The following is a 27,460-nucleotide window of genomic DNA, read 5'->3' as shown; positions in this document are numbered from 1 at the left end:
TGTCCCGTCATGTTCTCAGGGACTGTGTCTTTAATTGAAGATGCACTTCACCCATTAACTTGATTCCCACACTCAAAAACAAAGGACAAGAGATGTATTTCAGGTTCTTCTTATTTAACGGAACTACCGTGTGCATACACACCCACAAACACACACATGCCACTGTTTGTTTTATAAACTATCACTGCCTGGTATTAACCCTTTACTATAAAATTTAAATACTTTCTTGATAAAGTCAGGACTATTTTAAAGAAAGTTAAAAACTCTACTGTAGGACTTACATGGTCTAGTTGCGGGGTTTCATTTCTTTTTGAGAACATTTCACTGTCATTTTGTGGATTCAGAGACACTTACACTGTTTCACCACTTTGGGTTTCCTGTGTGTATCTGAGCTGGGCTTCATTGAAAATGCCTCCACACAGTGTCTCTGCTGTCGCTCGAGTCCCCTCCCTACATTGTCCTTTGTCCAGTGCAACATTCCTGGTAATCCAAGTAGCTACCTGCTTCCCTTGAGACAGAAACAAATGTGTGTGTGTGTGTGTGTGTGTGTGTGTGTGTGTGTGTGTGTGTGGTTTATTACCTAAAGACAAAGGGGTAGTGTTTTTATGTGTGTGGTTGTAAGTGTCGGAACTGATTTAAAAGCTGTAGTTTTGACTTAAAGACGAATGAGCATTGAGGACGAGAGGATATATTTCAAAGTAATCACACTGGGGAGTCTCAGGTGTTTTTGTCATGTGCGTGTGTTTGTGTGCTTGTGTGTGTGTGTGTGTGTGTGCCTGCCTCATTTATCGAAACCTACGTTTCTCACAGTGTTGACTTAACAAAATGGTAGTGAAATATGAGTCATTACTTCTCTTTGTGCAATGTGTGCATGCAGAGGGAGAGTATTGCTTTCCATGGGAGGTGATTAATACAGACACGCAGGCAGATACATGCAGATGGATGTTATTGGTCCCCTGTCGATACAATCCATTTAGGCATGAATATGATTATGCCCCTACACAAAATGACTTTTTAATAGTAATAATAGGGATGCAAAAATGATTAAACTACAGATTGCTACCTCGGCCAAGGAGGTGATGTTTTCACCCCTGTCCATGGGTTTGTTGGTTTGTTAATAAATGAAAAACACCTGAACAGATTTACACAAAACATGGATGTATGAAGGGTGAATCCAATAACCTTTGGTGCCAATCCGGATCAGGGGGCAGATCCAGATGGTTTTTTATCACTTTGTTATTTATTTTCCCAGGAAATAATTAATGGATCTTGATGAAAACAATCGGCCACGTACATTCAGGAAACTGAAATCTATGAGTTTGTGAAATTTAGTGCAGCTTGAATGAATTAAGGAGACTGCTGGGCCTTGGTGGATAAATGCGCTCTGAGTGCCAAGTTCTAGTTTGATGTTTGTCAGCAGGATTATGCAAAAACTACTGGATGGATTTCTAGGGAACTTGGTGGAAGGACACGCTCTATGCCATTCTAGTTTTATCATGTTTAGGAACTGTCAACAAAATAATGAATTCAGTTCCACCATCAAAAATATTTAATTTCATATTATGTACAGTATGACACAGAAAGGCAGAGAATATCCACATTTGAAAAAGCTGGAACAAGCAAATATTTATCATTATTTGTTTGGGAAATTACAGATTATTGAATAATCAATGAATTAACAAACAATTTAAGCTTTTGTTTTCAATGGGAAGTAGTGTATTATTTCCTATGGCCGTCTGACTCTTGTCGTTCCCCACCGGTGAAATCTGAAGAGAGGTAACAGAAGTCAAAATGCTGAATATGAAAGCAGGAGGATTAGACGATCCACTTTTTAGGTGAATATTTTTGCAGCGGCGGCACTTGAGGAGCTCAGAGCTCGGAAAGAATAAAGAGAAACAGAGAGGATGAAATGAACAAAGAGAGAGAGAGAGAGAGAGGGAGAGAGAGCGAGAGATGCAGGAAAAGCCTCTGCAGAGAAACGCCTTGTGTCACTGGAGCTCAGTCTGATAAACACAAGCAGAGAGACTCTGCTGCTCTCTGTTCTTTCTCTGCTGTCTCTCTCTCTCTCTCTCTCTCTCCTTCCTCAATCCCTCTTTCTATCTCTCTCCTCTTCGATTCCTCTTGCGCTCCTCTGCTCGTCCTCCAGTCCCTTTACTGCTGACTCACACTCTATCAAAGCTTCGTCAGTGTCATGGATCGATCCAGTCGATGTCCCTTCATGTCTCCTCCATCCCCACCCCTGCACTGGTCTATCTCTCCATCTCTGTTCCCTCTTTTTGCACAACACTTGTTTTGCTTAATTGTTTAGCAACACGGTTACTGTCCGACTAGTTGTACAACTAACATGTAACCTGAGAAACACCTTTTAAATCCTTTTAAGCAGTATAACTCCTTTAATCTAGTTTTGCTCCAATGACTCACCGCAGAAGTGCTTGTTCGGATATCCTCAGAGGGCACTCCTAAAAAGAGATCATAACTTAAAGCCTTACAAGACTCTCATAGATCCCCCTTTTTATAGGGTGAAGCTTGTGCAGCAAATTTCTAACTTCAAATATCTCAGGAAGATTCTTCACATAATCTGATCTGCATAACTGCAGAACTTTTACAGCACGATGGGTTGCTACCATTGTTCTTGATAATTTAGAAGTTCTTATGGGAAATTCTACAAAAGCTGAAAACAAGTTAACACATTTATGATAAATGTATAAGTGAATAAGACACAGATGGAAATCTGATATTCTTATCATACGAGTGTTGTGCAGTCATGGTCTGGCAAGTTCAATACCGCCCTCTGCCTTTTTTTATACATTGGAATCAATAAGGCCTTGAAATGCACCATCATCCACATAATTCTCCATTGTTGCAGACAGACAGATGGATGAATTATTCAGCACTGAAATGGCATTGACCCTCGGTACTCAGCACAGACTCAGAGGTGTGAGGGGCGGTGGGAGGAGACTGTTGTTGTTGTTGTAGTTGAACCAGGGGCCCATCGACACAATGGTTTCAGAGTTAGATAGCTAGTTCACTTCTTTCTAGGCTAAATCGCCATGGTAACTTATGTTGAATAGATCCAAAAGCTGTCATTGGCCCAACTACTGACCAATCAGATCATTGGGGAAACATGAGTCATTCTACAGGATCCTGAGTGGGGCAAAACAGTTTACAGCAAAGTGACAGATAATGAAGAGCAATATATGTTTTCATTAAATGTTGTGTCTGTTCCAGAGTTGATGCTGTAGTCTATACTCACTCTGTCACTGCAGCTCGGGACAACATGACAAGACTCTGTGACGCCAAAGCTAAATCCTTTGATGTCGTATTAGAGAAAATATCAGCTCAGAGTTGAATATTTTACCATTATTATAAATGAACATTTCAGTCGGACTGAGCTCATCACACATCAGCTACTTCTCTCCTCTTTGCGTTGGCAGCAGAAAGAGATATCACTTACATTTTTTATCTGCATCACGTTTTCATAATAGTTTGTTTATTATCAGGCAAAAACGCATAAATACTAAATTGAATTAAACTCTTGTACTTGTACCTGAATCAGAGTTTGTTTGCCGATATGCGCAGATTTGAAAACAATGCAGAAAAGATGCATTTATGTTCACATTTGACTTTAAACGACACCTCAGGAATCATAGACCATTTTCTTTAAATATACATGTCGGCAGACTGTATTGGTGTCAGAAATGTTTCACACAATAATATCATTATTGTTATTGTCTCCCAAAAATCCACATCATTCAGGCTCTAATTTTCAATGTAGTATCTCTTCGTGCTTGTTTGCCAACTGCTCGACTCAAGTCTTTCTCTAACACAAGTACACACTTGTTTGCTTCATGTGTAAACCGGTACTGTAGCTGCAATAATATCATTTGGATATTTCCATTTTCCAAAGTGTAATCTAATAGTGTTACTCAATTGTCAGATGTCAGAAACTTTTCAGTAACCGTGTCGGCATGATATGATTGATTGTCAGCGTTCATGTTACTCAGACTTGCTGTTCACTGCTGAAGAGAACGATGTGATTCTCAAGTTCAGCTGAAAGTTAATGACTGGAAAATTAATCCAGTCACTCAGAGTTTCAGTTTCCTCCTGTCTTTTCTCTGCCCGATACATCTCTCTCTCTCGCTCATCTATTTCTCTCCTATTGACATGGAGTGGTCTCTCTCTCTTCAGCTGTCCAGAGAGAATTGTCTTCTGCTCTTTATTTTCTCTCTATCGCAGCCGCAGTGATTGAATAATACATTGTTCCCAGAGACCCTGGCTGTGTTCGTCTCTTTGTCTCATACACAAGTATCAGTGCTTGTGTATGTTCCTTTACTTGGAAGATCTGCTGCGACAGTCTTTGTGTCTATACAACACTATCTGACCTATATTTTACAGGGACATTTTACAGGGTGAACTTGCTTTTTCAGCTGCTCGTGACATTTGATACACGACATGTCATAAAATCTGTGACATTGGGTATTTCAGTGATGATTAAGGGGATGTAGAAGCTCATTTTTACCTGGAAAGAGAACGTATTCACACATACTGTATATACACACACATGTATATGGCTCGCAGTAGCTACATGCAGTACACACATTTACATTTTATACTAAAATAACACACAACCAGGCTCGACCTGGCCACTAACACACAGCAAAGGTCTGTCCGCTCAACCTGAATTCCTCATCTCTGAAAAAAGAGACTGAGAGTTCCTCTTCTGTATCGCTCCATCTTTTCCTTCCCTGACACTGGTTTCACCTGGGAGAGCGGAGAAGAAGAGCAGGGAAGGACTCTCTGCATTTAAACTGGGTCAGACCCTGCGGCAACAGACACAGAGATCTGAAAGTCTTTTTCTATCTTTCTTTTTAGTTAAATGGGTAAAAAAATATGTACATCAACAGATGCTGTGCAATGTATTCATATCTTTTTATCTTTGACCTCTGAGAATGATGATCAGTGGACATGGATGTTGATCAAAGCATAAAACAGAGTAGATGTGCAGTAAATTATAACCATAAGGAATCTCAAAATAAAATTCAAAATGTTGGAAATATGTTTTTATTTATGTATAGGCCTATAGATAGGTACACCTCATCCATACTTATAGTCCAAATAATAACTATAGATACACATGACTGCACATTACTTTACATTACCATCTCTAACACAAGCACGCAAAGTCAAATATCACAATATTTCAGTCAGGAACACTTTGTCATGATTTACCCATTTATTGCACAATGGGGATGCAGTTATACTCGGCGCGGATCGCTCCATTCTTTGGATGTTCCCTGGATTAGCGAAGCAGCATGCTAAGATAAAGCAGGGAATTATTATTATTATTTGTCGTACTCTATAATCCAGTGAAACATTAAGGTTCAATATTTGCTATTAGTTTGCAGGTATTTTTGATCTGAACGTTTGGGAAAATGCTATTAATATGTAAAAATATGCCTGCAAAGGAATTATATTATATTGTAAAATATGTAAAATACCTGATTAAACCTGTTGATACATAAAATTGTTCCCAGCAAACATGTAATAACAGCAATAAGAAATCCTGATTTGGCTAAAGCAGATGTGAAGGCCCGTCAGGCTTCAGGCCATTAAAAGCACAGCAGATCTCCTCATCCTCAGTTCAGAGCCGTTGGCAGGTTGGATGGTGTTTGGCAGCCGAGCTGTTTGTGCTGCGGGGAATCAAGCAACACAAAACACTCTGTAGAGTCATGTTTTGGCAGTTTGAGCCCCCAGGCTGAACTGGAGCAGGGGGGAACAGGGAGAGGCACACTGTAAACACACACACACACACACACACACACACACACACACACACACACACACACACACACACACACACACACACACACACACACACACACACACAGCACCTGCTTTTACTTCTATCTTTGTGAGGACACTCATTGACATGATTAGTTCCCTAACCTTAACCATCACAACTAAATCCTATCCTTAAATCCAAGTCTTTGCCCTTAATCGACTCAACAAAGATAAAAATACAAGTACACACTCACTGTAGGATGATACCGTTCATCGGTGTCTTTGTCTGAAAAGCTTTAAGTGGCAGCTTCAATGACGGCACATGTTCTCCTGAAACTGCTACTTGACTGCTTGGCATGAATCCTTTCTGTTTCTTTGCATGAGCTCTTGAGTCAGAAGACACTGACACTCATTCACCTGAACAATAGGAAAATAAAACTCTTCAAATAATGTGAAGAAAGAAGTCAGCTTGCAACTAGATACAGTCTTTAGTATCCGTGTTGTATGAGCTGCAGGATAATGTTGTTATTGAGAATGAAGATATTAATAAGTCACTATGGTCCTGCTGTCAGACACTGGGCCCGGCCAGATGTAGAAGATGAGACCAAACAATTGTGCAAAAAGACCCTGTATATGTGATGAGCCTGGCAAACTAGCTTCTCTTCTTCTTCTTGGACCATGGCACTGTGTCTCTTGCTCGACTCCTGCTTCTCCTGCAGGTTCTGCTGTAGCTGGTTATTTGTGTACAGGAGAGAGGCCTTCTCCTCCTGTTTTAGATGACAGCAGTGTTTTTTTTGATGGAGCTCAGCCTTAAGGTCAAGGGTCAGTGTCTCTCCAGCACTGATTTGGTCCTTAAGCAGCTGAATTTCACTCAGAAGTATTTTCTCCCTCTGTTCATGTTGTCGTTGAATCTTCTGCTTTATCTTTGCTATCAGAGTGGGCCGGCTCACTGCGAGAGTCTTCCAACTGGCTCATCAAGCCTTTGTATCGCCACCCCTCAACTCTTGCTTAAAAAGAAGACAGGGTCTCCTAGCAGAGCTCTGAGATGAGCTTTGTGGACAGCCGACGCCACCTTGTCGTTCCGGTTTTTCATGGTGGTGCGCGATGGTTCGTTTGTTGGTACTCTTCAATTTTTCTTCTTCTGTTGGCTGTGCTTTCCATGGTGTCTTCTCTCAGCTGTGGATGTGAAAGTACTGATTTTGCCAATGAAGTAAATATCCCCAGTTATAGTAACAGTCTAAAGCTCTTTTCAGACGTGATGAAAATGTCTGCAAAAGTGGGAATTACTGTATATTGCATGAGCAGGATTTACTATGTTAGCGAGGACTTCATATGAAAAACCTGCTCTCTTCAGAATAAGCGCAACAGGTGTCAAGTTGCCCACTGTGTTGGTTTGCTCAGTTTTTGCAATTGTTGTGGGGGAGTGCAGAGGGGGGTGCGGCCTATTTTCTTGCCACACACTGGGATTCTTATTCATCTGCAGGGATATAAGGAGACTGGTCCGAGGAATGCTAAAGAGACCTTTATCCTTCATTTTCTTTCTCTCACGGACTCAGCCTCCGACCCCATGTTGGCTGTTTGCACAAGTGCAGTCTCAGTTAATGTGGTGAATGGATCTTTTTTTTTTTTAAAAGCAGGTACTGTGTGTATGTTGTTGTCATTTCTCCATTGTTAACAGAAATACACAGCACAATACATACAGTACAAATAGTCTTGTGTTAGAAGGAACTGAGTATCCATTGTTCAGCCAAGAAATCTACATAAAAAAATGTGTGTGTGTGCGTGTGCGTGTGTGTGTGTGTGGTCCAAGTATTACTCATGTTGGGGGCCCTGTTGGGGGCCCTAAATCGGTTAGGATAAGTGTCCAGGGAATCAATGTAGGCCTAAGTCAGTGTATTGTCCTCTGAAGTCATGGAGACACGACTGTGTGTATCGGTCCTCAAGCTTCTTTCCTTCGTTCCTCACAGCTCTCAGACTCTCCTCTAATCTTTTTCTGCAGTTAATTCATTTTGTATTCTTTCTTTACTTTTTCCTTATCCTCTTTCTTCTCCTGACTTTTTAGTTCCACTCTTCTTTTTCTACACCTATTCCTCCGCCCCTTCCTACACCCATAGCTCGATCCATGCCTCTCTCACGCCCTCTCCACCTTTCTGGTACTCACTCTTACCCACATCTCACTGGCTCGTCTCAGGGATTTTGTCTTCACCTGCTCCCCCTCCTTCACTCTGCTCTGCGTTTCAGCTGTTCAGTCATGCTGAGATAAGTCCTTGTTCTCTGTAGCGACTAGATTTGAGACGCTAAAGAGCTGAACTAGATGGAGCGGGACCTGTGACCTTTGACCAAGGCCACCCTTTCACCCCTGTCACCCTCCAGACCCCCACTGTCAACCTAAGACCATTCCCACAATGACAGGGATTTACTATATGGGAAATTCTCCCTAAAACTGAATCCACAAGTTTCTCTGCATTAACTGGACCAACCTTGATTTGTGAACACCTCTCTCAAACATAAAACAGAGTCGAGAACTAAACTCCAAAGGACCTCCATTGTTTTAAATGATAAAAGTTACCCGGTATAAAGAATTGCAATGAATAATATTTACCATTTGAATATTTGGCTTGTTTTCCTTGGTTTTCTTTCCCTTTTCTTATTTTCTTCTTCTTCTTTATTTACACATTCACAGCATTTCTTAGCACGCAAAGTATTGTTATTTTCAGGATGAGTTAAGCTCCTATAAGTCCCCTTCAATTTCATACAGCTGCACCAAATTTCACACACTCGTAGAAAGCAGTTCCCCAGATATTTCCCATGAGTTATTCCTTGGAAAACCAGTGGAAATGTGAACAAAATGCTTTATCTCACAATGTTAAAGAATTCCTTGATCCACCATCTTTGTCCAGAACCAGCCCACCGTGCCACCGGGTTACTAATTAAATGGGTTCAGTAGTTTTTATGTAGATACAGACAAACTCACAGTTAGCAATAAAAACACCACCTCCTTGACAGAGGTCATTTAGATCATTTCCTTTATTATAATGTTCACAGATATATTAGTGACACTGAGTTGGCTGTTTAGTTAGTGGGAAATAATTTGGCTTATCGGTACCATGCTCCTGTGGCCCCCATGTCCTTGAGTCCTTTACATTTTGTGATCCCTACCCTATTAAAACCCTTACTGTGACAGCCACTGGCAGTTCCTGTCAGCAATGTCACGCTGGATTTAAATACAGCAATGAGAAAACATCTAAAAATGAGGACTGGGAGAAAAGATATGAAGTTATAAGGAGTATGTCTTTCATAAAGTGGATCCTTAAAGGTTTCTCATGTGTTAGAAAATAATATGAACAGAAATAACTCTATAACAGAACAGAGTAATAGTAACAGAAAAGGAGGAGGATAATGGCAGCATTACTGAGATAACAAAAACAAACTCTTTTTCTTTCTCGCTGACGTTCTCCAGGGTGGCGAGGAGGAGCGGGTGTGTCCGGTCATCATGTGCACACGAGCCTGTCCTGACCCCGTCCCTGAGTGCCAGCTGTTTCCAGGAGAGGTGGAGGGGCCTGAAGAGGAGGTGGCAGACGACGGCAGGGAGAGGGAATCGGACAGAGACAGCGCTGTGGAGAGCACCCAAGGGTCGGACACCTCAGACGGGCTCATCAGAGCGGGGGACAAGGAAGACGCACTCGGCGATCTCTTTTTCCCAGGGGAGAAGTAAGGACTCCTCCATTTTTATTTTCATACTTCCAACAATGTTTAAAACCTGTGTCAGTTTGTTGGTTTGTTTGTTTATTTGTTAGCCGGATTTGCCATTTGATTTTGATTTTGATGCAGATCCAGGATGGGTTTTTTTTCACATAGCATTTAGGTTATCAGACCACTTCCTTTTTTATTTTCTGTTTCTACAATAAAAACTAGACAATCATCCATGTTTTCACTTCCTCTTTCCTGTCTGTCTGTCTCACTACCTCTAAATTGTACTCCAGCTTGATGGCACTCAGTACTGTTTCTCTCTCTGAAGGAAACGTATATTCTAAAGTTAATGTACAAGTATATTTACTGTGTATTAAAAGGTTTGATTCTGTCATCATGTGATCAAGATCTTAAGCTCATTCTGTGCTTCTTCCATTACTTATGGAGGTGTCTTTGTTTTAATTTGACTCCCACACATCATTATGAAAATAATACCAACCTCTCCCTGTTGTCCCTCAGGTGTGGTCAGACTAGCGTCTCAGTGACCTCTGACCTATCGACACGTTCCTCGGCTTCTCTGAACGAGGAGCAGTTTGAGGACTACGGGGAGGGGGAGGAACCTGACTACACTCTCAGCAGCCCCTGTCCGGACGACGAGACTCGTACCAACGGATACTCGGACCTCGGTTCATCTGTTCCCTCGAGGTAAGGGAGAGAAAATAAAATGCTCTTTGCGTTCAGGATATTTCAATCAGGAGAGAGTGATAGAGTGATATTAACTTCTTTAATTATTATTATGAACAAGATGAACTGACATTGGAGCTTAGACCAACACAAGATAAGAAGTAGAACGCCATGGAAGCAGTCTGATGACTTAGGTGCTTAGGATGTAAAGGTTGTCCTAGGAGACACATTAAGCAAGTTTTATTAGTAAGGCACTGAAAAAAATCAAGATCTTTATGTTTTGTGTGTGACATGGTGTGATTTGGTAAAACCCAATGCAGGAAGACAGTAAGGTCACGATAATTACCTCATAAAATAACCTTCATTAGCCTTTATTAGAATGAATGTGATTATCATGCAGGTTTCTTTATGAATCATATTTGCTTCTGGCACGGTAGCAATACATTTCAGTCGGCTTCTGTGCTGTAAAGTGCTGATGAGGCAAAATGTAAATCACTGCCCAGTTTCTGGAGCTCGAACTCTGTTAAATACATTTTTGCTTGAGCCTCCACTCAGCAAGCTCTACAGTCTTTACCTGACTCCTTATTCTGAGTCCTGACTGTGTAAGTTTGGTTTTGGAGTTCTTCCCCTTGAGGCCACATTAATATGCATCAAAAAGGCTGCGCTTAATGGGATTAAGTCTCCCGGCTGATAGACCAGCAATACTGCTCCATGCTCCTTCCACGCATACCAAGCAGACAGAAGTCTCCAAATGCAGTTGGCATGGAGATTTTAATTCAGAATGAGGCCCCGGTTTATTAGAAGTATTAGACAGCTCAGCATGGGAAAGAAGTCAAGTTACAGAACAAAGTAGGTTAAAGGTGCACTTGCTAATTTTGATGTAGGGCCACTTAAACCACAACAAATTCTTCTAAATCATCGGGTGTAAAGGTTTGAGACTCAACTGTGCTGGTGTGAACACATACTTAACACTGTCCACTTGTGATCGGATCTCTCAGGACAGATGCTAATATCAGGTCTGAACGGGGCCCTTGTCTCTCTTTCTCTCTTTTTGAGTCTCATTTTTATTGGGGTTTCTTAGTGGCTAGTCGGATCATTTTTTAAAGGTCTCTTGGCAGCGGGTACTTGGTTTTATACACTCAAATGGAGACTCAATGCTCTCACACGCACATGAAATTCAAGTCGGTTCACTTTAAATTGACTCCATAGTGTTTTCATTGGCAGATAAAATAATTGTGTGCGTGTGTCTTTGTGTGTTTACAGTGCAGGACAGACTCCTCGTAAGGTGCGTCAGCATTACTCCGGCGAACAGATGGATGTCTATTGCTCTCAGTGCAGCAAAAAGGTCAACCTCCTAAATGACCTGGAGGCTCGCCTGAAAAACCTCAAGGCTAACAGGTAGAATCACACGCACATGCACACACAGTCACACCTACCAAATACCGGTGGTTGGTACAATGGTTGGTACAAAAATAATATTTTTGTGCAGTGTTATGCGTTCCCCTGCTCTCAAACCTTCCCTGCTAACCTCCATACTGTCAAATCAAATCAAATCACCACCATATATGTGCTGACTGCAATCCGTCCTGTCAGTTTAATTTAAATAATTGATCATAATTCCACCTACTTAAAAATTCTGTAGCAGCGGCACAATAACCGATTCCACAAACAAAAGCGTCTAATTTAAAACAGGTGGAGCGACATATCTCGGTGAAGACTCTGCGTTTATGGCAGGTTGTCTGTACACACAACCCGGGTACATGAAATGACAAACAGGCTCTTAGCTATATGTGATGAAATGAGACTGGTGAGGCTGACTCAAGGACCTTTTCATTTAGTATAATTTAATAGACAAGATGTGATATAATTACAGGGGTGTTTAAAGTGTTCCTCCACCTGCTTCATGCACAAAGAAATTATCATTCACACACGCACACGCACACAAACACTAATTGATAGTTACATAAGGACGTCACTCCTGTGCTTACCTCATCAGCCACCGTAATGTGGGAGCCTATTATTGGAAACATAATCCTTAGTGACCATTAATAGCTGTGCGGTGTACCTGCAAACACATGTGCACACATGCACACAGGGTCATGTAAGAACAATAGATAGTGGAAGAATAATAAGAATAATGTTTATGAGTACAGTGTGTACTGTTTAGTTACTCTGCTGTTGACTCTGCAGGTTTGTCTCCCTGTAGAGAGACGGATCTATATTCCAGCATGTCTCTCCCTATTAGACCTGTGCTTTCCCCTTATGAATAATGGAGCAGATATGAGTGTAAAGACAGAGTCAGAGTGGAAAAAGCAAGAATCAGAGAGTGAGATGTATATCGATCGCAGAAATGACTTTGTGAGCTCGTAGAAAGTGGATCTGAAAAGGATGATGATGGGATTTTATTTTGATGAAGAAGGAGGATATACTCTATATCCGTGTATGAACATAGGGCTGTGCAATAAAACGATATAAATAAACCCTACACTACATTTGCTCATTCCTGTTATTCCAATGTGAAACACCAACGATCTGAACATTAAACTAACAGAGTCTGTGAGTTTTGGTTCAGCAGACATAAGTGAAATTCTATTTTTATTGACATATCCTTTAATGTTTCTTTCTCTCTCTCTTTCCACTCGATCTGTCACAGTGAACAGCCAAAATCTTAATTGCCATCAGCAATTATTGTTCCAGTGCTTTGTTGAGCTGTGAGTCTAGACGTATCCATGACGATTCACTCTAACAAATTGTCTGTATTTTTTTTTTTGCCTTTGTAGCCCCAACAGGAAAATCTCCAGCACGGCGTTTGGAAGGTAGGTTACCTGTGTGTGTGATGTGTGTGTTTGTGTGTGTGAAACAGTCACTCCCTTGTTCTCTGTGTTTATGCATTATACAGCCTGAGCTGCACGTGTTTGCTTTATTTGTTGACACACACACGCTCACAGATGAAGATAGAGCGAGATTAGCAGTCCTTGCTTCCTTATCATTCCGCAGCCCGACCATTGAGCTTTAACAGCCAGTTAATTACTAACTAGTTATCCAGAGATAATACACAATGTCTGGATGAGATTTATCAGATCTATAAACCGAGACGTGCAGGAAAATCGTTTTCTTCCGGGCTGCAGAGAAATCAGCGTTTCAGTGGCGGCCACTTCATGGCCGGTTGGTCTGTACTGACTGAAGTCTTTTGTATCCAGGCCTTTTGTCCTATTTCCACCCTCAGTAACTGAATTACAGTGACAGAGTGAAAATGGCCTGTCAGACCTGATCTATGTATTCAATATAAAGTTTGGCTCCCTCTCCTTGTTCCCTCTACTGTCCTCTCTGTCCACTTTGATTAGGTCTTTCACTTTATTGCTCTCTTTATCTTCTGCTTGTTCTTTCGGTTTCCTCTCCTCTCCTCTCCTCTCCTCTCCTCTCCTCTCCTCTCTAATCTCAATAATGGAGCAGAAGCTTGTTGTTGATACATTTTTCCATCAGTGAAACAGGGGTCATATTGGCATGTATGCCCCACTTGACTGAGTGACACAGTCCCATATACAGTACACACACACTCCTGTGTGGGTGTCTCTGTAAGGCTATATGTACTCATTTTAATTCTGCTTGCAAGAGCTCTCCCTCATGGGACTGTCCTTGTATTCCTATATCATTTATCTTCCAGCAGCCTCTATGCAGGGCAGATCACACTTACTTTCAGGCTCTCTCTCTCTCACACACACACACACACACACACACACACACCAGATATTGCTCACCTGGACCTATCCTCAGCTGGTTCTCTCTATCCCTGTGTGTTTGAGCAGGCAGCTGCTCCACAACAGCAACTTAAGCAGCAGCAACGGCAGCACGGAGGACCTGTTCCGAGACAGTATCGACTCCTGTGACATCGACATCAATGAGAAGGTATGGATGTGTGTGTGTGTGTGTGTGTGTGTGTGTGTGTGTGTGTGTGTGTGTGTGTGTGTGTGTGTGTGTGTGTGTGTGTGTGTGTGTGTGTGTGTGTGTGTGTGTGTGTGTGTGTGTCGCAGGTTTGTCCAGATGCTATGTTGTGATCTCTTTTAACCACCAGATAGATGCTCTTTGGGTAGTACTAGCTTTCTGTATTCCTGTGTGACTATTAACAAACCATAAAAGAATAAACACTGCATATCTCACCTTCAGCCCTTATTTGAACTGTTAGCAATGGCTCTAAAATACCAGAGAGCTGCATGTACAGCTTAAGTCGAAAATGCTAATTTATGATCATCCCTGTCAGGATTCCTCTTGTGTCTGCAAAATACAGAGATATGTCATGTTCATTTTGTGTTCAGCTTTCAGTAAATTTTCTCGATTTCTATCAGGTGACTTCTCTGGAGAAGAAGGTGGCGGAGCTGGAAAATGAGATTCTGATGAACGGTGATCTCAAGTCCAAGCTGAAGCAGGAGAACACACAACTAGTTCACAGGTACAGAAAGCTGTTCTTTCAAAAATGGATGAGATATATTTTAGAAAAAGTAAGTTGGCTGTGGTGCAAGTTTTTTTTCTCCAAATTACCAATCTGATCATCAGACATAACGTTTATAATGTAGCATTTCAAAAAGTAAAGTTTGTATAGACGCTGTGTTGAATTTTATGTGACTTGTTCATCGTGTCAGGGTTAATGAGCTGGAGGAGCAGCTGAAAGACCAGGAGACACGATCAGACCAAAACCTGCAGGAGGGGCTGAGACGACATCGAGAGGCCTACGGCAAGATGGAGCGAGACAAGAACACACAGACAGAGCTGCTGAACAACCGGTGAGACACATACACACACGTATACTAATGTACACAAGGTAAAGATTTCTTTTTTTCAGTATGAGAGGATTAGATGAGTCAGTGTTGCTTTTAAATCCCTTGATATGGGGAAACATGCACATTGACGTGACTGCTTGTTAAGAGAAAATACTGTGAAACCATTTGGGTCTTAGATATTCCTCCTTCACATTAGTCAGCTACTTCTGGAGCCGCAGGACATACTGTGTTTGTTTGGCTAAACCTGTTCTAGGCCTGAACTGACTATGAGGTTCTCATTTATATATATATTTACACTGACATGCTGGATCCTTTGTTTTTCAGAGTTAAGCAGCTGGAGGAAGAAAACTGTGAGATGTCTCTTCACATGTGCCGACTCAGGTCACAGTCGGAGAAACTGGATGAGGTAAGACTTGTTAACTTGTCCATGTATATTTATACTACCGCGACATAATTATGACATGTGGCTCATCATTTGCATAATACATGCCTAGTGCCTAGTCTGGCACAGCCCTTGACACACCCAGGTGAAGCAAGGGCAGAGACCAGCGTTTTCAAAAGTTGACCAATCACAACAGAGCGGGCCAGCTGGCCAATCAGAGCAGACTGGGCTTTATCAGGAGGGGGCCTTAAAGAGACAGAGTTTTCTGAAAGGCAGAGCATGTAAATGTTTTCAAGTAATAACCCAAACAAAAATTATTAACCTGAATATGAGCATATTATGTTTCCTTTAATACATCCAGCTGATGCTTTTAGCAGCGCAACTTGGGAGGAACTGTCATTTTAGTTACAGGATGAAGTGTGAGAACAGCTGCGTATTGAACCACACCTCTATTTTGAGGGTAAATAAGTAACACCATCCGGATACTTGTCAGTCATACATGTTGTCGAATGTGCAGCCAAAAGTGTCACAGAAACAAAACTCTTTATATTCAAACTTTACTTAAATACATGCACTCTTAAACCAGACCTGTGTGTGTATGTCTGTCCATCGTCAGGAGAAGCAAAGAATGACGGACAAGTTGGAGGACACCAGTCTGCGCCTGAGGGACGAGATGGACCTCTACAGGAAGATGATGGACAAACTGAGACAGAACCGACTCCAGTTCCAGAAAGAGAAGGACGCCATGCAGGAGGTGGGAGGGTTGCAATCACACACAGACACACTAATCAAAACGGATCTGTTCTACTGCTTACTCGCTTTCACTCCTCTCCCTCGCTCACTCTCTCACTGCAGTTATGTCACCTCATACACCTACACTTGGAAAAAAGCTGCATTGACATTATATAACGTTGTTCATCAGCCCTTTATCTTTTGTCCAGCTGATAGAGGACCTGCGTCGAGAGCTGGAGCATTTGCAGCTGTTCAAGCTGGAGACTGAGAGGCCTGGCCGCGGCCGCACCTCCTCCACGAGTCTGGCCGACTTCAACTGCAGGACCAGGGAGGTGGAGCTGGAACACGAGGTCAAGAGACTCAAGCAGGTACTGATGAAAGTCTCTCTCTGCAAATACTTTACTGTGTACAAGTTGTAGCTCTTGGTTTTCAGGGATGTCTGCATAGTGAGCGAGCTTTAAGATGCTGAGGTGATCATAAAACACCTTCATTTGGATTCAGAACCCTGAACCCTGTATTGCTGAGTTGTTATTGAAAGATCGGGCCTGTTTAAGTATAGGTTGCACTGAAATGTTGCACAGAGCTTCTCTAAGTGACCTACATTATGTGTCACAGATTTAATATGGCAGAAAATGGAAGGTGTTTAATTTCACACAGGATACTCAGCAGTTTTTATTTATTTCAAACATGCAAGAAATGTTTCTACTTGTTTTCCTATCCTTGATTTTCAAAGTGTGTCTTAATGTACTCTGTGGCTTGTCTCTGACTTCAGCCAGTCCCTCCAGGAATGTGAAATATTAATTAAAAAACTACACTTTCCCTGAATTATTATTTGTGTTGTTATGCCAATTATCAATTTTTTCTGTAAAATGGCACAGTTGCTGTTCAAAAACAGTACATTACTCTTATATTACAACCAGTTCTCTAGCTCTACATGCAGGAAATACATGCAGGATTATTCAGGTGGTTTCAGATGATGCAGCTCATAGATTCATACTCAAGTTACATTTATCCCTGCAGAGCTCGGTGCACTTAACCAGGCTCTCACAGTGGTTTCCATTTAACATCATGTGTAACTGAGCATCACATCCTGCAACGCCCACATTCAGCAAACAATGATGCGTATTTTGCCTCGGCAGGCGATAATCATTCACCTGCATTCAGGTATGTGTGACCGTGCCGATAGTGTGGACAGGTGGTTGGTCAAGATCATGTTGGCTCTCCTCATTCCCTTAAGGTTCCCTTTAAAAGCAGCACTATCCTCAGCATAGTGTACTAATAGTGATGTAACAGAGAGTTCAGTGGACCTTAACCCAGCTCAGTGTGGCAATAGTGTCCAACATATTGATTCTCTGTTCTTTGGTTTCACTTCTCCCTAAATACATTTGCCTCTAGGTATCTGCCTACCAAAGTTAGAGACTAAGATATCATGTTCCTGCTTCCAGTCTCAGTGCACAGACCTGATGCAAAGTAAACATGTGAGATAAGGGAGCAGGTGAGAGTGTTACTCGAAAACAGAGTTTTCTGGAAGCTGACATGTCATCCTGTGGATTTGAAATTGTGCTTCCACTGACCTTAGCCAAAAGTAATGATCAAAGGGAGAAGTTGCTTAAACCACCTGGCCTTGAGGTAACTGTTAAGCGATGCGCAGCCAGTCAGAGAGGATTGCTGTACAGTGTGTGCATTTGAACAGAGACTGATATAAGATGATGTAAGGTGCATGTCCTCCTGTAGCCTCGAGCCAATCCCGTCACACTTAAGTTAAGACAGGGAAGAAGAGATAATATTTTACTACCAGCTGCAGTCTGCAGATACTTTTTTTCATGTCTTTCTTTATATCACCTTCTTCTGGCAGTTTTAGCCAGAGAACAATGGAATAGTCATTGTCTGGGGTTGGATAAAATAGGAAGCTGCGTGTAGGTCACTGCTTTGATTTGACAAATGCTGCCCTGCAACATCTATGAGAAGGATAAAGTCACTATCTGGGACCCCGTTCAGACCTGGTATTATCATCCGTCCTGAGTGATACGATCAAAAGTGGTCAGTGCTGAGTTCAGGTCTGAACGCACCCAAATGCATCCTGAGATCCAATCACTAAATCACATCCACCGATGGTCCTGGATGCATGTGGCCACATTTGTTTGTTCGGACCAACTACTCAGCTGACGTCCTCTGACCCACTACAGTTTCACCATGAATCAAACATATTACCACATAATGACTGATAGTTTGCCATCACACACACACACACATGTGACATCAGATGCGTCTGTAAAAACAACACAAATGACATACATGTATATTTATGTATGGAGCGGTAAAGTCTTCCCAGGGGACACATTCTGGATGCGTTTTAGTACGAGGTGTGAACGAACGTACTTAAAGCCGTCCACTTGTCATTAGGTCTCAGGATGGATGTTAACACTAGATGCGATCAGGGTCACTCTTGCCTGTGCGCCTTTGTAAATGTCTGTATATGTGTGTCCAGCCGTTTGCGTCCCAGGACTTTCCTCCCTCTGAATTCCAGCACCTGGTGTTGTCCGGGGCTTGGTTCCATCCTGGCCTGATGGTAAAATTGCTTCTATGACATCTGACCTCCCGATTAACCACTAATCACATTGGAGTAGAGTGAATTTGCCCGTGCTGAATTGGGGTCAGTGTTGCAACCCCCCCCCTTCCCAACTGATGGTTAAAAATGGAATGAGGGTATAAAGCAAACTGACCTCTTCTCAGCGCTCACGGGCAACCTAATCATGGAGCTTTCATAACAAAGCAGAGGAGCAGTTTGTCCTGTAACACGCGTAACCCATGTTATGTCCTGTAGGTGTCGCCGAAATAGATGTGCATTGCTGTGTTTGCTGCTGGCTGAGGTACCACGTGCAGTGTTTTGGCGTATGGGCTGAGTGAGGCTTGAGTAGTGGTCATTTAAAAAAAAAAAACATAAGCAGCTTTAATATGCTTGTGTGGTCCAGATGCATATCTCATTCTCCCCCCTGTCTCTCTCTCTCTCTCTCTCTCTCCCTCCCTCCCTCCCTGACTCTGTATTGTAGGAGAACCAGAAGCTGAGGGAGCAGAACGATGATCTGAATGGTCAGATCCTCAGCCTCAGTCTATATGAAGCAAAGAACCTGTTCGCCACTCAGACCAAGGCCCAGTCTCTGGCTGCAGAGATAGACAATGCCTCCAGAGACCAGGTACAATTTGGAGCAGAAACATGCTACCTACTTTACATTAGGAGAATGCAGTCCAGTTAAACTAGTGACTCATTAATGACAATGAAAATGGTCAACATATATTGTTCTGAACAATAGACTGGATATAATCATGGATGTTATGACTGATCCCTAAAAGTGAAGCATCTCAATCGCCACCTGTTGGCTCGCTGCAGTATATGTCAGAAATCCGTCCTCCTCCATGTAAATGAATGGGGACATGGGCCAAACTAAAAAGTACATGTCAAATGATTTTTTTGTAAATCCTGCATTGCACTATTTTTGTTTGTTTGGTTTTAATAAGCTAATTGATGATGTCAAAATGGGGGGGAAACTTCACGATTGACAGCTGAGACTGACCCGTTTGGTCGGGCGCATGTATCGGCGGGTCATCGCCACCGCCGCTCCCTCCCCTAATCACTGCTGCGTACACTCCGGCTCCAGATGCCCAAAATGGCAGTGTTCGAATCCAGAATATTTGGGCTTCATTTCTGGATAGTGGAAGAACACACATTCTATGATCTGAACTATGTGTCTGAAATGTCGACTTATCTGCATCTAATTCTTTTATTAAATGGATTTCAACTGAACAAGGCTACAGCATCCTTATATACAGTTGTTAGAGCCTAACTGTATATCTAGCACCAGTGTTCTGGATATTACACTATTGTAAATTTGAATCTGTTGTGCATAATATGCAGGTCATCACCATGGATATATCACACACATAACTGCTGACCAGTCCCATGGAAATAATCCATAATACAAATGATGTATGCATAAAAAGACCAGCAGCATTTCTCTGTACTAAGAGAATTTGTTTGTTGCTTTTTATTAATTTAGTATATTCTTGCATTGGGTCCACAAAGGAATGGTTGTAGAGCGATACAATTAATAAGACTGAAGTGTGCAGTGTTAAAAATAACTGAATTGTAAAGATGTTTGACATACTTCTCTGTCCCCAGCTAATGGAAGCCCTGAAGGAGCAGGAGGAAATCAACCTGCGCCTGCGACAGTACATGGACAAAATCATCCTGTCCATCCTGGACCACAACCCCTCCATCCTGGAGATAAAAAACTAGCAGTGACTCAACTGGAGTGAGACTCATTCTGGAACTCGGGAGGACGAGGATCATTCCAGTTGCTGCATCAAGAAGGAAAGCAGACAGAAGGCAGAGCCAGTCGGAAACCGGGACATATAAATAGACATGCATCGCCCCCTGCTGTTTGTGGCTGGAAAAGGACTTCTTCTGCCGCGAAGGCTCAAAGCACTGGTTGCTCACTGACTTTTGATCACACTGCTGTGACTCTGCAGCTTGAACTTTGTTTTTACTCTCTGTACATCCTTTGACCTGAAGACAAAACTGGAGATCCTGCATTCAACGATCACTGGACATAATGTACTCGGGATTAAAAACTGGAACGATGTATTAAACCTGATGTGGGTTTTACTGTTTCCTGGTGTAGTGTTAGCTGAGGCAGTTTGGTACAGTGTAGAGAGAGAGACGTTTAGGACAATACAGTGAGACAGACAAACAAAGTTGACATGCAAGACTGTAAGCCTGAGCGAGACAGACATGAAGGCGGGTCAGTCCACTGTTGCCCAATCTGTAGACTGCTGTCTTTTCTCCCCCTGTCATGTCGGTGGTCTCTGAATGGATGTGATGTGCTCGGACCAGCAGGTGTCGAAAGGAGGCTGAGGAAGGAGGCAGAAGTGGTGAGAGGAAGAAATGAAGAATGCCTTGATTTGAAGTTGAAAACGATGAATTAAGCAACAGTGGGAAGTCGGATGATGATCCATGGATGCTATCACAGGAGGTTTTTTCTTTTGTGAAGTCAGCGAAGGTTTATAGAAGGTGAAGTTTTTTGGGGGGTTTATATTCTTGAGACCATGTCTTCCAGGAACTTGAGACAGCACTTGCAGAGTCAATCAGTCCAGTGGTGAACCTTTTCTCACCAAGAAGTGGCCCTTAGGTTGGATCAGGCGAGTAGCAGAGTGTCACTTTATGAGGCTGCAACCGAGGAGTGTCTTTAAATTGTATACTTCCGTGGCTGCTATTCGCCAGCAAGAGCATGAGCTTGTAAGGATTCTCTGCGTCGATAGCAATAGACCCAATGATGTTGCACAGACATGTTATGATATGAATGTACAGGACGTACGGTGGAGTGACGAGTAGCCATTGTAACGTGGTTTACTTATCTCTCTATGCTCAGTAAAAATCAACTCAGAAACTGGATGTGAGCGTCCATCACCTTTTTGGTACAACAGACTGGATTAGTACAGTTTTTTATTCCCAACTTTATTCAAGAACGTGGTCTTTAGTTTGACTGCAGGATATTTTGTCGCTGGGACAGATTTCCTGCGCTCACACTGCGTCTGTGCGCACATGAAACGTCTGCTCTATGATTTCTTCTCTGCTCTTGGTTATCTTTTCTTCTGCGGTTGGATTATTTTGTGCGATAAGTCTTTCAAAATTACCCAACCAACAGAATGCTCGTTGTAGTGTTAAAAATGAAATTGTCCCGCCCACATCGTGGGTGTGTTAGCTTTACTGCACAAGCAAAATCTGAATGTGACAAAATCTGAATGTGACACCAATAAGTCCTGCTCTCAAACAGAAACACCACGCTGTCCAATAAAGACGGGGGGGAAAATCCCACAGATTAGCAATCTCAATCTCTGAAGCCTACAGGCCTCAGATTGTAGGGAATGGCTCTCTGATACTCTCTTATACTGTAAATATCATGAATGTACAACTTGATATTTCACTTTGTGTGTGGCCAAAAAAGGCTTTTTGACACAGTACAGTACATTACAGTATTCTGTACTGTAATGAGGTCATTCTTTTAAGATGGGAAATAATTACAATCTGCTGTGTCATGTAATGATTTAAAACTTGAGTTTTGCTTCCTTGCACAAAAAAGACGTTTGTTTCCTTTTGCATGGTTCAACTTTTCCTCTGTCTGTGCCTTTTTGAGGACATTTTTCAGGAAGACGTTGCTATAGATTTCCACAGGTACGTTTCTATGTCTGTGTCTGACACATTTTCTGGAATTTCTTGAAATGTTGTAATTATATAGTGATAATTTGTATTCACGTGCCACTCACCACTGTTTTTTCAGATTGACAAAATGAGATTTTATACAGTTTTATCATGAGAGACCTTGTGATTGCTTTAGGTGTTCACATTAGAAAAGCACTATAGCACACTGCTTTGTACGGTACGCAAGCCAGTTTAGCAAATTGGGAATATTTGATCAATTATATTTTTGAATGCAGTGGGGGACTTTTTGTTTAATGTCTCAGTTTTCGTGTTAGTCACTGTGAGTCCATTGCTTATCAATTTGTTTTAAATTGGCCTTTTATATGGTTGTAAATCGTCTTCCTAACTTAAGCTAAATGTTGAGCATTATGAGCAATTATTATTTTCCACCAGCTGATTTTTGTCCTGTTTTTGCCTCACAAATATATAGCTGCTCGTGCCAAGCTAGATTTAAACAGAAAAATAAAATAAAAACAGAAAAAACAGTACATTGATCTTTAATTATTAGGGCTGTCCAATGCAATGTTATCACTAAATGGCAATAAAAAATGGCTTTGGCAGTGATGCTGGCTCATGAAACGTCATCATTTTAAACTGTTTATTATTTTTTTTGTCCTTATAATAAACAACAATTTCTAAAAGATAAATCTACTTATTCTGTTCTGTCAGTGAATGCTGCTGCTCTCTTCTTAACCGTCACAGTGATGAAACTGTTTTTCTGTAAATAAAAACATTTACCACCTTGAAAATTATATGTTTATCTATTTCAGTGTTGTCTCAAATATCCAGGCAAACAAGGAAACATGTGATTGCATGTTATTCGAATTAATACCGCAGTCTGACTAAGACAAAAGGTGCCAGGTAGTGCTTCACTATGTTTGCAGTGGGAGAACGTTTGAGAGATAGCAGGATGGCATCATGAGCAGATTTTGCATCATGTAACTCTCTATAGAAATCATTTGACCGATCTATGATAATATAAAAACAACATCACCAATTTGACGACATGCAGAAAGTCAAAACAAGCAAGTGATGAACCTGCTGTAGTTTAATGCTTTGTGTATATTGAAGTCTGCTTCTCATCAGTGGTGATGGGACTTCTCAAAGCATTAAACTAGAGGGGTTTTTTTCATCACTTTTTTGGGTCTCCTTGAAATATATCTGTTGTCGTTTTTTGCAATTTGCAGCGTGTTTCTGTGTTCGAGTGTGTTGTGACTTCTTTTCAGCGCATGTGTCCTCAATTTGATGAATTTGTTTCCCTTAATTTGCACGTGTTTTTTCTATTTGCTTGTGTTTTCCTCATTTGCACGTGTTTTTCCCTATTTGCATGCGTCTGCTTCATTTGTAGTGCATTGAGCTCTCTCGGCCACCGTAGGTTTTTAAAAACCAAACAACCCGGCAAGCATGGAACCGATATGACTTGTATTTGGTGGAATGGCGCCCCCCACCGGCACATGTCCCCCCCCCCTGCTCACCCGTCGCCCCCTCAGTGTGTGTGGGTCACTGCTGCTGAGCTCCAGGACTCTTACAGGTAAGAGGTCAGCGGGTTAGACCGGAGAACACGAGCTCTGTGTTTCAGCCTCAACTTGTTGGATTGGTTTTAAGTAATCGGTTTAAATATTTCTCCATGGCAACCGCGTTCACGCAGAGGCGCAGCAGCAGCAGCAGCAGCGGACACGACCACAGCTGTCAATCAGCAGGGCTAGCTACTGGACACGTTAGCAGGTGGCTAAGCTAACAGGTGGTACACAGGAGAAAACTGACTTTACAAAGTTTACCTGTTATTCATAAATCCAGTGTACTCGTCCAACACAAAACTTTATACACGTTATATTAAGGAGGAAGGTGTATCTGCCCCTTTTATAGAAACACACTACACATGGTTTACTAATGATTTCATCACACACACACACACACTGATGAAGCAGTAAAATCTTGCTAATGTACAGTAAACGTGGCCCCCTTTGTGTTTGATTTGCTTTAAATGGGATCATGGCTCATTTTATAAATTACATGATTAATGATAATGATAATTATCAAAAATTACATGATAATGTTTTTAAATCTTTATATTTCTGTCATTGGCAACAATCAAATGTGCAAAACCAAGTTAAATTATTCCTACTAAAGACGTGAATCCTTGAAATGGGTGATACACTTATAGAATGGTATTTTTTTTATAGTTAAAAAATATAAATCAGGCCCTGTAATTTGCTGAAACTTTATTCCAAGTCATGTCTTGTGTCTTCCTATTTACTCTATTGTATTCTTGTGTGTGCCAAACGCCAGCTGGAGATTATTTTTAAACAGTGGTTTCAATTGATGGCACAGAGGAATAAGCAACAAATAATATACAATATCACAGGATTCATACTTTAAATGTTGTGTGTTAAGTCAAGCTATCAATATTCAACTGCTCATTCACACTAAAAATAAAGGTTTGTGAACCAGACTTAGACCACTTTAACTTGAAATAAATTTTGGACTCAGTAAGTTGACTTCTTCAGTGTCATGACTGAGAGAAGGACACTATCTGCTGTAATTCCCATTTTAACGTTTTTTAAAAAAGGAGGATGTTCCTCAATATAAAAGACATTGAAGTCTCTTGGATAAGTTCAGAATATCATGAGCCTATGTTCTGGCCATCAGTTTTAATTGTTGCAACTTCTTTACTGAGAAATCCTTGCATCTGACCACAATACCCAGTATTTAAACTTTCTTTCATGCTGCTTTTATATCAAACCTTCTGTCTGTACATTATAGGTGACGCGATGCCTCAGATTGATATGAACGTCAAGAGTAGAAGAGGAGGAACGCGTCACAACACCTGTAAAGCAAACGGTCTGGTCAATGGTCATGTCCCAGGCACAGGTATTGTTAATGGAACCGCCTCTCATAATCGCTGCCCAGCTTCTGCTGCTAAGAACAGTGAGAGCACACCAGCTGGCATCCTGAATGGTACCAAACCACAACACATGGTTAATGGTTATGTGAACCACTGGCACAGAGGCAAGTGTACTAAAGCAGTGCCCCCGAGGATGCTCAGGAAACGAGGAGATGCTATTTCTGCTGTGACTGATGCCTCCGCCGGGGTCAGCAGCAGAGACATTTCTAATGGTGTGTCAGTCAATGGGGCCGCCAGTCTAGACATCGTAGCTTTGCTTGGTAATTGTGAGCAAACAGCACCAGGGCCCAGCCTGTCGGCCTCAGCAGCAGCAGTGAAGGACCAGAGGAGAAGGAAGAAGTTCAGACGTAAGAAGAGGTGAGTCACCGACCTGATGTTTGGTTTATGATACAGCCAAAATGCTCATCAAGTCATTATTATTCAATGTTTTCAACCCGATCCCCTATATAAGTAATCCTGAGCCAATATGACGATATAAGATGAAGACAATTGCAGCTATTGACAGGGTGTGGCATAGAATTAACAATACCTCATTGTCTCCTCCCCTTTGATGGACCTGCTAACGTGGGTGCAGTTTTAATTTGGGGCTAACAACTCTCATAAGAGTCAGGCACATCTCTGTTACCTGGACTTTGCACATTGGCCGATATCGAGTACTTATCCGATACCAGTGCATTAAAAAAAATTATATATCAAATGTTATTTTTCCTGCAGGCTACGAACCCTGTATGGAAGTGATGATTGCTATCATTGTTGTATGGTGTGGCTCAGGTTAAACAAATGCATGCAAATTGCCTACAAACTACTACGTCTCCACCATCAATAATGATATGGGTTAAGACTTGCCCATTGCAAAGACGAAATTTGTCTCATGGTAAAATGTTTAAGCCGATCCAACAACTTTTACAGAGACACTGAAGTCGCCTCTGTGCCGCCACAAGAGGAGGAAGACTGGGAGAGCGAGATCCGAGACGTCACAGTCACTGGCTGGGAAGAGATGTGCTTTGGGTGCTGCCCCTATGGTAAAGAAAAACATTTTCTGCCAAAATGTCTCCCTTCACAACTTATGTCACAATATGTTTTATTGTATTTTTTTCTATAAGAAAAGTTTTAGGTAGTACAGATGTTTGACTGGAGTTTTGTGCCTCCTCCAGGTCCAGAGGATGTGCTTCATTTTGCTTTGCGGGATCTGACACTAAAGCAAAGAGACCAAGTGGTCCTGCCGGCCAACTACAGCCCGGCCAAACGCCACCTACGTCCTGTCGAGATGTCCTACTACTACACTCTCCCTGAGCCAGGCCAGTTTGAAGACGCTGACGAGTAAGCCAGACATTTTCTGTCAAGTTAGAGGAGTGCGTAAGTGCTCACTTGAAAAATTAACTGTTGGCCTTTTTAGTTAGCTCTTAATGGCACCGTGCAGATTTTCTGGTCGTAGCGCCCATCCCAAGAATATTAGTTCAGTCGTTATCTTTCTTGTTTCCTCTAATCTTAAACGTTTGTGGAAGAAATTCTATTTAAAACTTTAGGTTAGCATCTATGCAAAATCCAATTGTTAAATGCTATTGGAGGATGGAGTCTGGGTTGAAATCAAGTTGTTTTTTATCATTGGTTCTATTTTATATTCAGATTTTATATTTCTTTTAAATCGCTAGATAAATATCTGTTAGGCTTCTGTGATCTTAAGGAATGATTTTAGTTAATGTCACACTTCGGTGACTGTTGTCAGGAATGCATTTGCTGTTGAATTTCATGGCTCCATCATTTTGCTCGTCTTTTAAAGAACTAAAATACTAGTTTCTATCTTTTAAGTTTTTGTGTTTGAACGCACCTGAATCGGAAACCCTGTTTTCGCCATTAGTTAAGCGGTTATGCATTCAATTGTATTGTTTATTTATTGCACATGTTCACAACAAATGCACGAAGAAGAAGAATCTTAATTTGGGACAGCCGACCTTACCAAGAAATTATGGATTGATTGTGTAACAGCAAAAAATCATTACCTGTCTGTTCAGATCTTCATTTTCATAACAACAATAAATCAATTTTGATTTCTAACTTGTGCTCAACCTTTTGCATGTTTTTCTCCACACCTCAAGATCAGGTTCAACCCTGCAGCAGGGCGAGTTGGCCCACCTCTGCTTTTCGTCTATTCATCCCATTTAGCTACATTCATTATAATGATAAAACATTTTAAGTTTTAACGATGGTCAAAGGCACTTTACAGTATTACCAAAAAAACTGTTGTTTTGAAAGGA

General features: G+C 41.6%; 2 protein-coding genes across 4 annotated transcripts in view; both read left to right on the top strand.

The window, feature by feature from the left end:
* The window catches only part of rab11fip4b (RAB11 family interacting protein 4 (class II) b), a 51,707-nt gene extending 28,658 nt beyond the window's left edge, over nt 1-23,049 (top strand). For 2 of the 3 annotated variants that reach the window (XM_035181693.2, XM_035181711.2), the window contains 13 exons: nt 9,242-9,492; nt 9,991-10,176; nt 11,419-11,553; nt 12,936-12,971; nt 13,962-14,061; nt 14,499-14,602; nt 14,793-14,933; nt 15,255-15,336; nt 15,929-16,066; nt 16,254-16,412; nt 18,533-18,613; nt 19,095-19,238; nt 20,222-23,049. In XM_035181693.2, coding sequence (XP_035037584.1) covers nt 9,242-9,492; nt 9,991-10,176; nt 11,419-11,553; nt 12,936-12,971; nt 13,962-14,061; nt 14,499-14,602; nt 14,793-14,933; nt 15,255-15,336; nt 15,929-16,066; nt 16,254-16,412; nt 18,533-18,613; nt 19,095-19,238; nt 20,222-20,338 — 1,674 coding nt within the window. In that variant the 3' untranslated portion in view covers nt 20,339-23,049. The remainder of the gene's footprint in view (nt 1-9,241; nt 9,493-9,990; nt 10,177-11,418; nt 11,554-12,935; nt 12,972-13,961; nt 14,062-14,498; nt 14,603-14,792; nt 14,934-15,254; nt 15,337-15,928; nt 16,067-16,253; nt 16,413-18,532; nt 18,614-19,094; nt 19,239-20,221) is intronic. The other variant, XM_035181703.2, reaches the window with a different exon arrangement.
* Nucleotides 23,050-23,684: 635 nt separating this feature from the next.
* LOC118123308 lies at nt 23,685-27,260 on the top strand. The gene is made up of 4 exons (XM_035180656.2): nt 23,685-23,831; nt 25,064-25,562; nt 26,115-26,227; nt 26,360-27,260. The coding sequence occupies exons 1-4, from the start codon at nt 23,735-23,737 to the stop codon at nt 26,527-26,529; spliced, it is 879 nt and encodes a 292-aa protein (XP_035036547.2). The 5' UTR covers nt 23,685-23,734; the 3' UTR covers nt 26,530-27,260.
* Nucleotides 27,261-27,460: the final 200 nt, after the last annotated feature.

The sequence above is a fragment of the Hippoglossus stenolepis genome, chromosome 2 (genome assembly GCF_022539355.2).
Source record: "Hippoglossus stenolepis isolate QCI-W04-F060 chromosome 2, HSTE1.2, whole genome shotgun sequence".
Taxonomy (NCBI): Eukaryota; Metazoa; Chordata; class Actinopteri; order Pleuronectiformes; family Pleuronectidae; genus Hippoglossus; species Hippoglossus stenolepis.
Note: the sequence above shows the minus strand (reverse complement) of the source record. Positions and strands in the feature narration are given on the sequence as shown.